Genomic DNA, 15,604 nt, shown 5'->3' with positions numbered 1-15,604 from the left:
TCAAAAATAAAAGTATGAAGACACTTAAAATAAATTTCCTGTGGTGGGAAACTATTTTGTGCAACTTTTTTGTATTTACAGTTTTGAGGGATAAGCCTCTCAAATTTCTCTAACTAGAAATATATGTTAAAAAAGCAAAAATGATTTTAAAGTTTTTTGTAGTTTATTGCACTTTTTTGCAATTTATGTAATTACTATGCACTTAATGAATACATATTATTAAAATCTGGGCTATAATTGTTGTATTGATGTATAGCAACTTGAAATGCTCCCAAAAATGGCAACACACCATGTAAAAATATAATATAAGCTCTGGCGGACTTGGTTCTGTGGTAGGTCTTAAAGGGTTAAGCACAGAAAAAGTACTTGTCTGAATCGATGAGTGAACGTGTTATATGTAACTTTAAAATACTGAACCTGGTGGTCCTCAGCTTACAGATTACAAGGACACTGAATTAGCCGGAGCACTATCAGCCGCTGCCTGCTTGTGGCACCCCCAGAAGTATGAAGTCATATGTATCCATCAAGAAACCATCATTTCTAACACTTTTAGTATTTTAGATTTAAATTATTTTATTTACATTACTTTTATCTGTCATCTGCTCAAATCATATTAATTATTGTCCAATATCATCCTCTTTAACAGGCAGTTGTCTCCAGAAGATTTGGCACAGGTTCCAGCTAACTCTACCTCCAACATTTTGAATCGTCTGATGGTCAGTTATGACCCAAGAATAAGACCTAACTTTCAAGGTAAAGTTCCAGTGTATACAACCACCATGCAGAATTACATTTGTCTTTTCATCAAGTCAAAACACATTTCCCAAAATACGCAACGACGTAATGGGAAATTCACAGAGAAACTCGCGGATTCTTCAACTGACCGCGGCACACCTGCACCAGGGTAAACCTCCGCCTACCGCAGTCCTGCTTTACAGGTGAAAATAGAGCAACAGGACCACTGAGTCTTTGACTTTATTTATTTTCTGCTGTGTTTTACTTGCATCTATTTGAAAGAGTGAGTGTAAACACAAAAAATATTTTATTTTATGTGCTGGAATGTGTAGAAAATAGGTTTAAATGTTAAACTAATTTATTCAAGTCAGAGAATGTTGCATATAATTAAATTTTTGCTTGATGCATAAAGTTAAAAGATTAAAACTGATAAAACAAGTTAAAAAAAGAGACTTTTCCATTTGATTACATTTTGTATGATGGATTATGTAGAAAAAGTAGAATTGGGCTGAAAGATCTATCGCTTTATCACCTATTCAGGTTGTAAATCGTGTTTTTAAAAAGTAACTAAGTAACTAAGTAATTAATTACTTTTGAAAATAAGTAATCAGTAAAGTAACGGGATTACTTTTTGGGGGAAGTAATAAGTAATTAGTTACTGATTACTTTTTTCAAGTAACTTGACCAACACTGGTCACCACCCATCTTGAGGAGTTTGCCCCCTCACATATACTAATGTGCCACAAACAGGACTTTAATATCACCAACCATTCCCATGTTATTACCGTGTATCCATATAAATGGCCCACCCTGTATATTAAAAAACAAAGCAGAAAAAAAGTTGGATATGAAATTTACCATTGAACTTAAATTGTTATGATGTCCAACAGTTCTGTGAAAAAAAGTTTTACTTTAATTTATAGGAAAAAGTCAATTTTTTTCCAGTCCATTTTTTTTAAATTATTATTTTATTTTATTCATTTTTTTCTTTATCTTTTTATGTTCTGTTTTGTTGATACTTTCTATCTCCCCTGTATAATGTTTAAAAAAACCATAAAAATAAAGTATCAAAAAAAGAAAAAAGTTCAACACTTTCAACTATTCATAGTGCAAACATCTTTCAGCTTTTTCCTATAGGGGTCACCACTGCAGATCATCTTGCATTTTATCCTATCTCTGCATCTTCCTCTGTCACATCAGCCCTCTGTATGTATCCATGAGCCTCCTCTGAGGTCTCTTTCTTTTGTTCCTTCCTTCCATCCACTATCTCTTCTCTGTACATGCCCAAACCATGTCAGCCTTGTCTTGATGCATGCTCAATCAGGCAAGTAAATCCCAAAAAGTTGATTCTGTTCACATGGGCATGGATTTTTCAGTGGGAGAAACGTTTCATCACTCATCCAACTGACTTCTTCAATCTCAGCTGACTGCAGGTTTCCAACCTTATAAACAGTACATTTGCACAATGACTGAAACTACCACCACTGGCAAACAATGGGCTTTGAGGTCAGTTTCTTCATTAATATGGAAATTGTCATGACCATTGATCAAAGACCACTGATCAATGGCCATGAGTACCATTCACAGAGAGTTGGGGAATGGCTGCAATCACAGCATTGTGAGATGGTGACAGATGTACCCTTTGACCCCCTCCTCGATTCAGAGATGGTGTAGCCACATTGCCACAGGTGTATAAAATCAACCACCAAACACCATTACTAGCAATAAGGAATGCATTTTCAGAGTGGGAGAAAATGAAATAGTGGCTAAAAAGAAAATCCTTGCTCGAGTGACAGCTTTCCTATCAGGCACTGTAATTCAAGCACTCACTGAAAAGGGATGGGGGTAGGGAGAGCGAATGTCCTGTCACTGCTATGAGTAAGTCTACCCTTTGAAAGCCACTACTGATAAAGACACGAGCCAGTGAAGAATGCAGGATATGACTTTAACATTAGCAGCTCTGTTCGTGCAAGCAAATCATTAAATAGGGCCAGAAAAGGAGGGAGGCTAAAGACAAGCTTTGAAAGATGGATACAGAAAAGAAGAGATGCTATCAAACTACTTATACTTAAAGTACTCTAGAATATGTGTATGCATTGCTAGCTGTTCAACAGTATTTACAGCCTGGCAATTTCTGCTCTAGTTATCTAGATATGACATTGCTCACGAGATTGTTTTACTGTTTTTTTGGCAGTAAAATATTATACTGATAATGGATAGAGTTGGGCAGGTCAGTGGGAGGAATATACATGTTTCTTGCTGAGTTGTGTCTTTTGGTAGACAGCATGTAGAAAATGTTTTTTGTGATCTGGGTGGGGTGGGCAAGACAGTGAAACATAAGCAAAGAGAAGGAAGGCTTTAGCTGTTTTATAACTAGTTTCATAACTTCCTTGATCTTCTGTTGAATAAAGTCATATGTCAATATGGCACCGTCAGTGGAGGAAGAAAAGGTTATTGTCTTTCAGTCCAATCAGCATTCTCTACACACCAACAACATCTTGACAAGTATCATCTTATGCAAAATTATATAGATTTTTCAATCTAAATTTCATTAAATGTAAAGAAAGACTTTTGCCATGAAGATGAATTTCAAAGTCTTCAAAAGAAAAATCCCAAAACACAGCTTGCTCTGTCATTTTGATGTCGCCTGTCATCATTTACACAACACTAATACAATGATTAAGGCCAACTGAACAATCACAATTCTTCTATTGATATGCATCAAAACATCCCACCTTAAAAGTTGCTTCTGAGTGAATGCATACTTACTGAAATGTAAATTTTCTGCGGAGGAGTTCACATGGTCACAAAAAACAGGCAGTTGTGTTTGCATGGATCCTCATACTAATCGTCTTATGATGATAATTTACGTCACTGGAACTCAAGCGGACCTTAGTGGAGACAGAAAGTATAATCCCTAATTTAGTCTGACAGCAGGATGATATATTGAGATGATATAATACTATAAGACTTTTGAGTCCTCATTAATACAAGCGCTATATAGTAAGGAATCACAATAATTCAGTAAGAAACAAATGCATGAACTAATTTGTCAGCATCACGGAGTCAGGATATTTCTAAATTTAGTGATGATTAAGTGAAAGAAGGCAGTCAGGGCCATTTGTTTAACATGGTCCCATCAATGTTTCTTATGGCAGTCAAAGTCTATAGAGTGATTTCTAAATAATAACATAAAACACCACAGAATTCTTGCTTCTGATGGAAAGATCAGTAGGATTATTTTTGTTGTGTTGTTTCTTCCATTAAATTTTACTTGGTTTTTTGATATTTTAGATTGAACAGTATGAGTCAAATCAAGTAAAATAGTGTGGGTTTTTTTTTTAAATTAATTAATTAATTTATCTATCAATGGGACAGTGGTGACCAGAGATGGGTAATCCGATTACTTTTTTCAAGTAAGGGATTATCATTGCAAAAAAGGTAATTAGATTACTGTTACTTTCCCGTAAGCACGCTGCGTTACTGCGTTACTAAAACCGTGATTTTTTTTGCGAGAGTGTCTCATGTCAATGAGGTAAGCGAGTGCAACGTTCGTGGCAACAGCTGTGTGCAGATCAAAAATGGATAATATAACAAGAGCGGGAGAGAGTATGAGTGTGCAACATTTAAAGTGTGGAAGTACTGACCTTACTTTGAGTTTGATTCCGTAAAAAGTGACAAAAACATTAGCGTCCGCTGCTCACTGCGTGGGAAGAAAACTTCTTTTTACAGCGAAAAAAACCCCTAAACTTCCAAGCAAGCACCAAATACGCTGCCACTGGAATGTGAAATTCACAGAGAAACTGCCGTATCATTCCACTGACCGCTGCGGCCTCCGCCTGCCCCACTCCTGCTATACAGGTGAAAATAGAGCAACAGGACCGCTCAGTCTTTGATTTTATTTATTTTACATGCATCTATTTGAAAGAGTGAGGGTAAACACAAAAAATGATTTTATTTTATGTGCTGGAATATGCAGAAAATAGGTTTAAATGTTAAACAAATTTCTTCCAGTCAGAGAATGTTGCTTATAATGTTTGCTTGATGCATAAAGTTAAAAGATTAAAACTAATAAAACAAGTTTTAAAATGAGATATTTTTATTTGATTACATTTTATATGAAGGATTATGCAGAAAAAGTAGAATTGGGCTGAAAGATCTATTGCTTTATCACCTATTTAGGGTGTCAATCATGTTTTAAAAAGTAACTAATTACTTTTGAAAATAAGTAATCAGTAAAGTAATGGGATTATTTTTTGGGGGAGGTAATCAGTAATTAGTTACTGATTACTCTTTTCAAGTAACTTGACCAACACTGGTGGTGACAGAGTTAATGGGAGGGAGCCTTGTTCAACATACACTTAAAAACCAGCCACAGGTTGCTCTGGAATGTTTTGCTCTGTTTCTTTAGTGGAAATGGTTAATCAGAATAACAGTGAGTTACTAAAGATTTGCAGATTAGGTTTTTGCAGGGATATTATTTGTGGTCTAATAACTGATGGGCTGACATATGCCAACTAATGCAATAATACTAAAAGTGATCATTATAACACTATAGTACTAAGTACTACATATACCTCTCACGTATTACTTACTGCACAGGGAGATGGGTGTTTTCAAACACAATTTTTAGTGAAAAAGTTTATTGGTTTATAATACAAATAGTTTTATATGAGTACATTAGTATGCACAAGTGTACATGTCCATCATAATTGCTATTGTTAAGTCTGCCAATTTCATTAAATACATGTGGGTTGTGTTTTGTTTGCTTCTCCCCCTGAGAATGATAACCAAATTTTTATTTTTTAAGTTAAAGAGGTAAAAGTGTGACTGAGATTGTGCAAGAGATTAGTACAAATTGCATGAACAAATAATACACACACACACACACACACACACACACACACACACACACACACACACACACACACATATATATATATATATATATATATATATATATATATATATATATATATATATATACATACATACATACATGCATACATACTAGGGCTGCACGATTAATCGTTAGAAAATCGCGATCTCGATTCATACTTATGTGCGATCTCATTTCCAAATGACAACGATTAAAAAAAAAAAAAAAAAAGACGACGACGACCATTGTACCGCATTTTGATCCGGGACGTACTCTGCATGAAAACAAGCGCTCACTCTTCCTGCTCAACAAATGACAAGGACGGAGCCTTATACCACGTGACACAGAAGCTGTGCCGTGTGATGCTAAAATTAGCAGGAAAAAACAACGGAGAGCACGTCAGGGATGACGAGAAAGTGACAGGAGAAAATCCGTCCCGGTCAACCACCCAAACATCAATAACGGGAACCTTATACAGCGCTTCCCTTTACCCGTCGACCTCCCACAGGCACAAAGAAATTACGGAGGCTATCACTTATCACCTGACCAACGATATGGCTCCCATCAACACTGTGCAAAACGAGGGATTTAGGAAAATGATCAACACCCTAGACAACACCGGACTCTGAGGAAGAACCACCTGTCCTCAGACATCCTGGTGAACTTCTATCGTTGCACCATCGAGAGCATCCTGACCAACTGTATAACAGTCTGGTACGGGAACTGCTCTGCCTCGGACCGGAAGGCGTTGCAGAGGGTCGTGAAAACTGCCCAGCGCATCGCCGGAGCACCACTTCATGCCATAAAAGACATCTACAGGAAGCGGTGTCTGAAAAGGGCTGGGAAAATCATCAAAGACACCAGTCACCCATCACATGGACTCTTCACCCTCCTGCCCTCTGGGAGGCGCTACAGGAGCCTCCGGACTAAGACCACCAGGTACCGGAACAGCTTCTTCCCCACAGCTGTCAGACTCCTGAACTCTGCCTCCTGACATCTGACCCACGTTAACACATGGACTGGACAGACACACACCCACAATGGACAACTGTACCCTCAAACACACAATAATAACATGGACTGAACCACCACTCACAACCACTAGCACTTTATATAGCCTCTGTAGGAATTATATCTCACTTATCTTAACTGCACTACTGTATAGCTCTGTGTAAATAATCATTCTGTACATTCGATAATTTTTAACCCTACAACTGTTTACAACTTGCATAGTTCCCATTTCTGTATAGCTGTATATCTCAGATTTCTGTAAAGTTATTTATTTCATATTCTGTATAGTTTTTCATATTTATATCCTGTTCATAGCCTGTACATAGCTTGTACTCACTACAGCCTGTACATACTTATAGTTATAAAATATTCACAACATACTTCATACTGTGTACATTATAACATACCATAATAGACCCATTTCTGTAATATATTTACATATCTATATTATTGCTAATATATATTGTAATATATCTATATCACTAAAGCACTTCTGGATGGATGCAAACTGCATTTCGTTGCCCTGTACCTGCAATGACAATAAAGATGAATTCTATTCTATTCTATTCTAAACGCTACACAGTGCCGTCCCGCAACTATTTTTCTATTGTTGCACTACCTGCTCTGTACACGCAGTGTCGAGCAACGGTGGAGACGGAATTTCAAGCAGTACAACATTTTGCGGCAACAACAAAATGTGAGACATTTGTTGTTTTTATGTTTATTTGTTGTTTTTATGTTCAGTCTCAACTGTTACGAAGTTGATGTGCAGTTAATAAGTGCAATAAATATTTATACTGGAAAAGAAAATCGTGATCTCAATTCTAAGCCAAAAAATCGTGATTCTCATTTTATGCAAAATCGTGCAGCCCTAATACATACATATATATACACAGACACTCATGCAGTGCAGAGAAATATTATAGAGAAATTATAGGTCACTTAAGACTTTATACACAATATAACAGTTTAAATAAATCTAGAGAATTAGTGAAAATATTAAGCTGCAACCTAACAGAAAAAATGAAGGACATACTCATAAGTCTCATAATGCTAAATGAAAAAATTTGTTCTACCACTCTCAGAAACCATATCCCAAACAACATCTGTTTGAGATACATGTGAAAGCTTGTGTACAAGAATATTATTTTTCTATGAATTGTATGCATTTATTGGATTGGATTGAAATGGCTACATGAAGAACTGTTTACTGGAAATAGTTTTGGTGTAGTTTAGCAGTATAAAATGTCTGAATTGTCAAACTGACTTCATTTATTTTTAAATTTTCATTTTTTAATGGGTGAAGAGGTTTACAATGAAAGCTTTCATATCAATGTGAAATTCAGTTCAGTTTTATTTATTTAGCACCAAATCAAAACAGTGGCCTCAATGGGCTTTAAATTATAAGGCAAAGACTTCACAATAATACTGAGGCTTTTTTTTTTTTTTTTAAAGTGTCACCACAATTGAGTGAAAGGGGTGTGCTTGTAGTAGAAAATAGATAAGCCCAAAGGGAAGGAGGAGGGACTGTTAGCTGACAGCTGGCTGGGTATTTATTGCTGTGCTGTGTCTTCTTATTTCAAAAAAGGCTGAATCTTATGTAAAATTCCAGTGTAGGTGTACTGTTTGGTACCAATGCAAAAGACAAAAAAATCATTTTTTAAAGTTATAAAAATGCACAGTTTTTTTGTTTTGTTTTGTGTTTACCTGTGTTTGCATGATCACATGGGGTAACTTGCTGACCAGTAAAAGCATGTTTACTAATTTATTCAGTATGCACTCCCTTCTTTTAGAATCATCTTACTTTATATTGCTTTGTATCCTTGTGTCTATATCTCAGGTATCCCAGTTGAGTCCAGAGTGAACATCTTCATTAACAGCTTTGGGTCTATCCAGGAGACGACTATGGTAATACAGCTACAAACAATGCATATTAGATTAATGGAATTTGGCTCAAACTACTAAATGTTGGAGAGATGCAGATAAGATAAAGATGCAGATTGTATATTTTTACAAATACGCATTGCATTAATGATAGTCATTCACTGTATTCTGTTAAATGAATGAATCACCATAACTACATTAGTATTATTAATACTGAAGAATTGAGGAGACACTTGCTACATGTTACTGTTTTAGCCTGACTCAGGATACAGCTGTTTATTGGCGACATATGGAAAAAAAATAGGATTGCACAAGTATGACCAGACTTAAGAAAAATAGCAGAATAAAAAAAAGAAAAGTTTCACAATATGTTTCATTTTAAATATTAGCCATAACAAGTAGGAGTTGATGTAGTGCAAATTATTAATACAATATTTGTCTTTGCAGGACTACAGAGTAAATATATTTCTTCGACAAAGATGGAATGACCCTCGTCTACAGCTTCCTACAGATTATAAGAGTGAAGCACTAACTGTTGATCCCAAAATGTTCCAGTGTTTATGGAAACCAGATCTTTTCTTTGCAAATGAAAAAAATGCAAACTTTCATGATGTCACACAAGACAATATACTGCTCTTCATCTTCAGGAATGGAGACGTCCTGATCAGCATGAGGTGTGCTTTTAAATCTGTTTTAATCAATCTATGGGACCCATAATCCATTTTTTGCCTCATTCTTTTTAAACAATGAATACCTTTTAATATTCTGAAGAAAATAACTTCTGAATGGATTGCCATGAATTGGACAATCACTGTGATTATCCTGTCATGACTTATGTTTAAGAAATCACATTTTGGTCTCTTAAAAAAAGTGAGTGATTCTCATGAGCCTCAGCCATACATATTTAGCCCTACAAAAAGTTAACATGTTAGTATGGTGCATGAAAAGGTGGCTTGTAGTGTGTAAATCAAGAAGGTGCAAACACTTAAGGGGAGCAAGAAAGCTTTGTTTCTCTTGAAAGCTCTCATGAGTACCCGTTCGTTGTACACCCAAAGTGACCTGGAACAGTGTCATAGAAGTCATTAATACATGCAGAACTAATCAGTTGTCTGGAAAATAAAGTTATAATTTTCAGAAAAGCCCACTGACCTCAGTTTGTAGCAGAGTCTGCAGACTTTAGAGACAGTTTAAAGTTTTTGTCTTTCTCTGAGGGTCATGGAGAAATTATTGATTCATAGAAGTGACTTTAATCTTGTCTTTTTTTCAGTGACTCTAAGCTGTTTTTAGAAAAAATTGGTTAACTTTTAGGTATTATATGGTGATATATCAACAAAGAAAAGGCCTATGTGCTCAGGGAGCACATAAGCCTTTTCTTTGTTGAGCTTATATGAAATGTTAGGCAGACCTAGTTTTGAATTCTGTTTTTACATTGGTTCTTAACTTGCTCTTGCTTTCATAAAGAATAAGATGTAAAAAAAATTTATGTAAAAAATCAGAACCATTTCTATTTTGAGGGATTAGAACAGTAACAGTGGCACTGTTGTAGCATTAAATAATTCACATGCATCACTATTAAGAACAGTGGTGGCAATATATGGTCTGGCATAGCCTATAAAATTGTCAAATGGTAGGTGACAAGTATTAGTAACTGACAGCTAGAGGCTTAAAATCAGAGGCATCTATCAATGTGACAGGTTTTTTGAATTTAAATTAGATCATGCAAAATATGAATATTTTATTTTTCTCACATTTGGGAAAAAGAGTGATTAGGCTTCATTGAATAGTATAGCACTACACACATGTTGTCAGTGTGCTGACAACATGTGTGTAACTGCAGGGTTATAGTATGTTTCTAATATAGGAGCACATGCTGTGGAGTATTGTCTCTGTAAATATAAATCACAGATGACAGGTCAGGGGGGAGATATCTTCACCCCCACCCGGGATTGAGTACAAAGGCCCAAGTGTGATGGAAGAAGGATCGTTGAGTGCGAGAGGAGCTCGCTACTGTAGCCGGTTACCAAGATTATGTGAGGTGCCCTCTGAAGGTCTACTAGATGATGTAAATGCAGCACTACTGACTATACCTACCGCCGCCATTACAGAGACTAACAAGTTGATCTACACTACGGCAGCAGTAATCAGTGAGATGCTTGGCTACAAGTTGAGCAGCCACAAGGAGCAGTACCCTCCATGGAGAAGATGACTAGAGGCTAAGATCAAGGTAGCATGGAGGGAAGTAAGCCAACTATCGGAGCTGCACAAATGGGCAGTGAAGAAGGTGCTTAAGAAGTACAGCAAGCTGTCCATATCTGAGGCCTTGGAAACTGTCAAGCAAAGACTCACAGCCTTGGTCAGCTGCTTGAAGAGGTACACTAGAGAGATAAGAGTTGGTCAGCAATAGGTCCTGACATGGTTCATGCCTACTGACTGAAGAAGCTGACTGCACTGCATGCATGTCTTGCAGCATAAATGAACCAGCTGCTAGTAAATGAGAGACACCCAGAATGGCTAACTTAAGGCCAGACAGTTCTGATCCCCAGGGACCCCCAGGTCCCCTCCAGCTACGGACCAATAACCTGCCTCAGCACCATGTGGGGCCAGTCCCATCCACCCAGAACCCACAGAGGGTCAGGCACCAGGGACTGGTGAGTGTCAGTACCACGGTCCAGGATGAGACAATGCACATCCATGAGTACATCAGGAAGATGGCCCCAACCGACCGTGTGCTCAGTGAATACCTCAGGCAGCAGAAACCCGAGGAAGAGGAGGAACCATCATAAAAGAACAAGCCCCTGCACGGTATGTACCACCGGCAGATAGAGGAAGCGGCTGACATCCAGAAGTCCTACCGGTGACTGGATAAAGCTGGACTGAAAGATAGCATAGAGGCACTAATCATGGCAGCACAAAAACAAGCTCTGACCACAAGACCCATCTACCACACCAGGCAAGACCCCAAGTGCAAACTGTGTAAAGATGCCCCTGAGACAATCCAGCACATATGGTGCAAGATGCTGGCAGGCAGGGCATACATGGAACACCACAACCAAGTGGCCGGCATAGTATACAGAAACATCTGTGTCGACTATGACCTGGAAGTCCCGGGGTCAAAATGGGAGAGGTCAAGGGTGGTAGAGAATGACTGTGCTAAGATCCTGTGGGACTTCCAGATACAGACGGACAAAATGGGATGGCTATCCAACTAGTTATAGTAGTGGTGGACAAGCAGAGGAAGACGGCTGTAGTGATAGATGAAGTGATACCAAATGACAGCAACATCAGGAAGAAGAAACACGAGAAGCTGGAGAAATACCAAGGGCTCAGAGAAGAGCTCAACAAGATGTGGAGGATGAAGGTAACAGTAGTCCCAGTGGTAATTGCAGCACTCAATGACCCCCAAGCTAGGCGACTGGCTCCAGCAGATCCCAGGAATAAAATCTGAGATCTCTGTCCAGAAGAGTGGAGTCCGAGGAACAGCTAAGATACTGAGCAGGACCCTCAAGCTCCCAGGCATCTGGTAGAGGACCCGAGTTTGAAGGATGAATACTGTGAGAGAGGGGAATTTTTTACAAGCCACAAAATGTTTTAGCACTGATAAAAATCACAATGTAATTTCCTTTACAAAACGAATCTCTCCATAGAACATTTTTGTTCAAAAGTCAATTTTTGTATGTGTTTATTGATATTAATAGCTATTAATAAGCTATTAAGCTTTAATTTAATTTTAAGTTTTAAGTTTTAATTAAAACTCTAAGAACCTTTGTTTTTTTGTGAAATTTGTTTAGGCAGTATGGATGTTCGAACACGAAGTGGAGGGGAAAGAGGGGCAGAGCAACACATGAGGACATTTTTCTTCATACTTGAGAAAATTTCCACCTAACAACTTGTGTAAAATGTTATGTTTTATTTGTGTTATTATTAGATAACATATTAAATATTATTTTTCATAGAATTGTAATTTTGCTATCTCGCTCTACATATCTCTGGAATAAGTAAGAAAGAGTTTAGGATGTGTTGTTAACATAAAAAGCTGGTAAATTAACTTATTTTTAAAAAAGGATTATACAGTAATAGGGCAATTTTTTCTTTGTCCTGTTGAGCCTGTTGTGTGTTTTCCGTTTACACATGCAGGCTGTCGGTGACACTGTCTTGTCCCTTGGATCTTACGCTTTTCCCAATGGACACACAGCTATGCAAGATGCAGCTGGAGAGTTGTGAGTATATTCCTGATCTAGCTGCTCTCTCCGCCCTTGTTATTTCTTGAGCTTCTCGCCTTCCTTCCAGCTGATGTTGCTGACACTTGTTATAGCTACATCTATGGCTGTCTTCCTCTGCTTGTCCACCATTACTCCTCGAGTTCATTAACCATCTGAAGTTTGTCTGTCTGAATACAAAAAACTAAATATACTATAAGAGGAACTACACTGTAAAAACTGTGACAAGAGGTTACTTAAAAAACCTATGGCAACAAAGTGACACTTAATTTACTTAAGTAGATTTTAATTTCAAGTGATTTATGTAAAATTTAGATAAAATGTTAATTAAATTTCAACAAAAAACAATAATAGATATTATTGACATTGTCTTTTAAATATGTGTTGAATTTAGGGACAAAATCTCAAATTGAAGGTTAAAATTGCCTAATTGTAACAAAAAATTAGTTCATTTGAAATGAATCTCTGAGAAAAATTACTTTGAATTTACTAACGATCTGGCAAAGGTTTAGTAAAAATGACTAAAATATCCATTACAAAAAAATTAAAACTTTTTGTTTTTAATTAAAACTCTAATTGGATTCACTAATTTTCCAATTAAACATTATAATTAATGACTGAATAGTAAGAGAAAATCAAATTAATTTAACTTCTTTTCTGAGTAAAATGAATCAATTTCGCAAAGACAACATTCAAACAGTAATTGTTTTTATTGTGGAATTTAAAACATATATAAAATTTATAATATAATATTTTTCTGATTAATTTAGATTGTATGCACTGAAATTCTTCACTAGTGCTTGCCCCAAAATAATAGGAAGAATAGGCCATAATTGAAAATACAGTTTCAGCCAACTTCTCGAGAATGTCAGTCTTTACTTTGGAGGTGGGCAGAAGATTTCCATTCTTTTTATACTCCTCGGTGGCTCTTTCCAGTTACATTTCAGTTTCATGTGCAGACTGTGGAATGGGGAACAGCTTTGGCCAGGGCTCACAACGTTCTGTGAACTTCTGCCTTTTGAGAATAATGGTGTCCTGAGAAGATGTGGTTGCAGCAGAGTCTGCATTGGATACAACTGGATTGGATGATGAGTCATAGTCAGTTGATCAGAGGGGCTGCCGAAAACTGGCAGGATGACCAGGGTGATGCCAACAACCTTCACAGTGTCTTTGTCTTTTATCTGGTCACTTCTGCGAATAGTGAAGTAGTCCTGAAATTTTGGTTTAAAATACTGAAGACTTAAGTTGTTTGAAATCCCAAAGGTATCCTTCACAACACCTTGCAGCTCCTCTACTGTTGGTGGGATCCCTGATGGAAGAACCAACTTCTCCGTTTGGTCATCAGTGATTACATGGAGCTTTATCTCGTTCAACCTAGAATAAAATGTAAATGGGCAGAGTTAAGTTAGATTTAGTAGGGTCAACTTTGTCATTTTCTGCTGCTTCAATTTCAAAACTAGTAGTTTAATTCAATACAATCATCCATCAAAACCTATTCAAAATGCATAGTCTACATACTGATCAGCTGAATTTAAGTTGAGGGATCTTCCAACAACTGAAAAGAACACAACATTAATAACAATCGCACTCTCCAAAGTAAAAATTTTACACACACAAATTGTTAAAGACAAATTTGAATTAATACTAAAAATTTTAAAGGTGAGATTCACATATAAAACAATGAAACTCTTTATTAGATTAAAAAGGGAATAGACTCTATTTTCTGTACCGATTTGGTGACAGATCATGACATGAAATAACACTATTTGTGTATTTATATACGTATATATCTTCCCATATTTGAAAAGATGTCCTTTTAATCTACACAAGGTCATCTCTGTATCCAAACACCATTGGGTGTTAAACATAGAAATTATGAAAGACTTATGTCAGATTAAACACGTATTACTATATTATTTCCTGAATGTACCTTTGTCTTGAAGATCGTTACATTGTGACTGAGCATGGGTCTCACTGATACACTGACCAAGTTTAACTGGAAACTTGCATTATCCCTCTATGTGAGCTGTGCCTGCACTAAATTCACAGGGCTCCGACAGCATGAAAATGAAAACCAGTTATTTTGCTGGACTGAGCCACTTTAGCTTAATTACCGCAACTGAAAAACACTGCGTGGAGACAAAAGCTTTGAAAAACCGTGACTGACAAAATCCCGCACAAATGATTTTAATTACATCACTCACTGCTGAGTGCAAACCTTTTTCATAAAATTTTAAAAGTAAATGAGGGAGGTTACAGCCCATCGAAATACATAATTGATATATTTTTTTAATATGGTAAAACGTGGTTAGTCAAAGCTCTTAAGTAACACAGCTGCGAAAGCTTGGAAAGTGACCTTATGCTAGCAGTCCACTTCGTGCCATTTTGTGTAAAAATACAATACTGTCATTACAGTGGTCATTATTAATCTAATTTTGACGTATCATACTGTTTAGAACTTTTACTCAAAACTGCTATACGTTATTGTTTAAAACGTGTCGTATATTCGTACAAATTCAGATAATCTTACCTCGGACAAAATGGAGATCATCCACTGCTGAAGCGTGTGTGTCCTGCATGTGGCACAACAGACTACAGGCAGAAGTGTAGAATGATTGAAATGAAAATGCTTTCATTAGTTAAATCTATTAGATTTCTTCATTTTTCACGGTACTCATACATTTTTGTTAAATCTGCTCAACAAACTATTGCTTAATTTACCCCAAACAAAATTGTCTAAATTTAAATAACTGAACATCTCAAAAATTTTTAATTTTTCTTAGATTTAATTAAAACAACACATACATGTTTTTACTGATTAATAGTTACTATTACTTTCCTATTAGATACTAATTAACCCAAATCACAGTTTTTACAG

At 36.6% G+C, this 15,604-nt stretch overlaps 1 protein-coding gene across 3 annotated transcripts in view; it reads left to right on the top strand.

Moving 5' to 3' along the window:
- Positions 1-15,604, top strand: part of LOC101482796 (glycine receptor subunit beta) — a 74,756-nt gene that overhangs the window by 22,705 nt on the left and 36,447 nt on the right. For all 3 annotated transcript variants that reach the window (XM_024802652.2, XM_024802651.2, XM_076884591.1), the window contains exons 3-6: positions 647-753; positions 8,466-8,533; positions 8,957-9,183; positions 12,644-12,726. In XM_024802652.2, coding sequence (XP_024658420.1) covers positions 647-753; positions 8,466-8,533; positions 8,957-9,183; positions 12,644-12,726 — 485 coding nt within the window. The remainder of the gene's footprint in view (positions 1-646; positions 754-8,465; positions 8,534-8,956; positions 9,184-12,643; positions 12,727-15,604) is intronic.

Source organism: Maylandia zebra, linkage group LG6 (genome assembly GCF_041146795.1).
Source record: "Maylandia zebra isolate NMK-2024a linkage group LG6, Mzebra_GT3a, whole genome shotgun sequence".
Classification (NCBI taxonomy): Eukaryota; Metazoa; Chordata; class Actinopteri; order Cichliformes; family Cichlidae; genus Maylandia; species Maylandia zebra.
This window is presented reverse-complemented; position numbering and strand designations above follow the sequence as displayed.